Source organism: Hippoglossus stenolepis, chromosome 17 (genome assembly GCF_022539355.2).
Source record: "Hippoglossus stenolepis isolate QCI-W04-F060 chromosome 17, HSTE1.2, whole genome shotgun sequence".
Classification (NCBI taxonomy): Eukaryota; Metazoa; Chordata; class Actinopteri; order Pleuronectiformes; family Pleuronectidae; genus Hippoglossus; species Hippoglossus stenolepis.
The window spans coordinates 2944456-2947511 of NC_061499.1; the positions used below are offsets into that span (position 1 = coordinate 2944456).

Sequence of the window (3056 nt, forward strand, 5' to 3'; positions counted from 1 at the left end):
AAAATCTGTTTACTGGAAAAATCTATCACAAACAATTTGTAACAATCAGAAACAATCGGAAATATTCGGAAACAATAAAAAAAAAATTTGAAACAATGGGAAACAAGTTGAAAACAAGTCAGAAATAATCGGACACAACCATAAACAAGTTCGAAACAATTGGAAACAATCAGAAACCATCGAAAATAAGTCAGCAACAGACATACAGGAACAATCGGAAACAATGACTTTTATATTGATAACAATAAACACATCGTTCATTTTGTGGCCCACTGCAGTAAAGTCATTCCCGCTGCTTGGAGATCCGGGCAGACGCACATTATGAATTATGAACTGTTTTCCTGTTCTGAATGAATGACACAGTTCCCTCACACACACATAATAAATCTCCAGGTGCTGAGAGCAGGTAACTGTAACATTGTCGTGTGTTTGTGTGTGTGAGAGAGTGTGTGTGTGTGTTACATGACCCTGAAGACCTTGATTAAAAGTTTTAGTTTCAGCTTCAGATGATTTGTTGTTTTCTCTTGATCCGCGAGTGTGTGCGTTGCTCATTGTGTAACTTTTGTGTACATCTGTTTACACAGTTACATTGTGTGTGTGTGTGTGTGAGTAACCAGCAGATGAGACAGTTACCATGACAACATGCTGACAAAAGAGCTAAGATTTAGCAGGATGACAAACAGTCACTGATGAATGAGCTCAGTTTTAGGCCCCGTCCCACTTCCTCTCCCTTCCTTCCTAACCATGAAGTGTCCTTTGCTGGGAGTGTCCCCTCCAAACAGCCACAAGGGGGACAGTTAGAAAATCTTCTCAAGACAAACCGTCCTCCCAAGATGAACTGTCTTCAAACACATGTTGTCTTGGGTCATTTTGGGGGAAATCAGCCTGATCTTAACCACTGATCTTTATATAAATTGTGGACGTATGTTTTGATCCTAACTGGAAAAACGTCCACAAATAACTGAACAGTCTGTGATTTGTCCTCAGAAGTAGCCTAGGACAGACATATACACTGTGTTCCTGTTTATTAAGTTTCCTCAGCAGTGACCTCACTTCCTTCCTGTCAGGCTCCATTTCCTGTCCAGCCATCAGACAGACAGACAGACAGACAGACAGACAGACAGAGACACACACACACACACACACACACACACACACACACACACACACACACACACACACACACACACACAACAATGTTACAGTTACCTGCTCTCAGCACCTGGATATTTATTATGTGTGTGTGAGAGGGAACACTGTGTCATTCATTCAGAATAGGAAAACAGTTGTGTGTGTGTGTGTGTGTGTGTGTGTGTGTGTGTGCATCTCACTCACAACTGCACAGACTTTGACTGGAAATGACATCATCAGCCCAACTTAGGCCAGGGAGCCGTCCAGCCTAACTTACCCCCCCACTCTAAGCGAGAGAGGAAGTCAGCCACAGCCATCTGCACCCCCGGCCTATGGATCACCTTGAATTGAAATGGTTGCCTCTCTCCATGCTTTCTGGAGGTTGAGGTTTGTGTGACTCCACCCCCGTCAGACCGCACAACCTCATAATCGACAATCCCCACTCACCATGTGACCTCAAAGGGGCGCTTGCCACTTTAGAGTAATTAAGAGCTAGAAGAAGAAAGCAGTACAAGCACTTTTTCCCGGTGTAGATTGCCTCAGTCTGGCCGCTCTACTGTGCAGGCGCTGTTCACGGGCCTGGGCCTGCAGCAAATTCTCACATGATAGCTGCCCAGGTGTGTGGAGTTTTGCTCGCAGGTCCAGGACGTACGGAAAAGGTTTAATGCCCAGTAATCCGTACAGTTCCCTTAGTGTTTGTGAGATGATCGAGGCGCCTTGGTCAGTCAGGTTCTCTTTCGGGATCCCGACTCGGGAGATGAAACAGTGGCTGCGCAACATTCTTTCCCTTTTCATCACTTTACACAGCCTGTGTTTATTGGCGGTAGCAACAAGCTTCAATGTGCATCACCCCCCCTAACCCTAACCCATCTAACTCCCAGCATCGTTCAGATCTGAAATACCTAAAGGTTCATTTGAGGAGGACGGAGAAACTTATTGTCGTCTTTCTTAAGTCTTTGATCTTTATTTACAGTCTGTTTATTCATGCGAATTTAAAAAACAAGTTGGGACAAACTTGTGCTAATTTTCACAAACACTTGTTTCTTTCGTTCCTTATCTCGTGTTTATTTCTATAATTTCTCATCACATGAACATTGATTTAGTTTTGAGATGATAATTTTCTGTCACAAACATCAGGAATCAAAGCTGCGTTCCTTTTCCTGTTCAATAAGGCGCCGCTCACACGACTCAACACTGCCCCCCTCTGTCCGTCCAGTGTTTCTGACATCAACAATCGATCAAACATTTAACCAACATGAAGTCGCAGATAAAGATCCAAACAATGAACCATTATGATTTTATTCATCACCAACATGTTTCAGTTCATTAATTTTGAAGCAAGGCAATAACCCTGACAGGGTTGATGGTTCAACTCCTGCAGAAAATACTATGTGTGCAACACCAGGAGAAAACACTTTAGTTTCTAAATCTACAACATGAGTAAAAATCAGACACAGATTCTGACTCAACATAAAAATAACACAAGGAAAATCTTCAAAAACACGGAAGACGCTTTTTGTACGAGTTGAACTTTGTGTAAAAATGTTTGATACGTTCGGAGTAAAGGTTCATGTTTTCTCTACACTCTTGTTTTTCCACAAAAGTTTTTTTTAGTAACGAAATGTTTGTTCTGACATTAACGTCAGATTAGGTTCATTTTCTGTCATTGAATGAAATTAATATTGACTTTGTAAAAACAGGGACCAGGATGATTTATTCTACGTTAACACTAGAATAACCCTAGAATTGAAAAACTTTGTTCTTCAAATCTCCCTGAGCACTGGAGCGCCCCCTGCTGGATATGAAGAGGACATGTTGTGTTTCCTTTGATAAGATCCTGCAGCAGTTTCACCTGGACAGATTCTGATCGTACCTGAAAGAAACAGAAACATGACGACACAGCTACATTCAGACCAATAAAATCA

General features: G+C 42.0%; 1 protein-coding gene across 13 annotated transcripts in view; it reads right to left on the minus strand.

Moving 5' to 3' along the window:
* Positions 1 to 2416: 2416 nt before the first annotated feature.
* The window catches only part of LOC118124475 (BCL2/adenovirus E1B 19 kDa protein-interacting protein 2), a 10342-nt gene continuing 9702 nt past the window's right edge, over positions 2417 to 3056 (minus strand). For all 13 annotated transcript variants that reach the window (XM_035182333.2, XM_035182329.2, XM_035182327.2 and 10 more), the window contains one exon: positions 2417 to 3004. In XM_035182333.2, the coding sequence (XP_035038224.2) occupies positions 2980 to 3004 (25 nt within the window). In that variant the 3' untranslated portion in view covers positions 2417 to 2979. The remainder of the gene's footprint in view (positions 3005 to 3056) is intronic.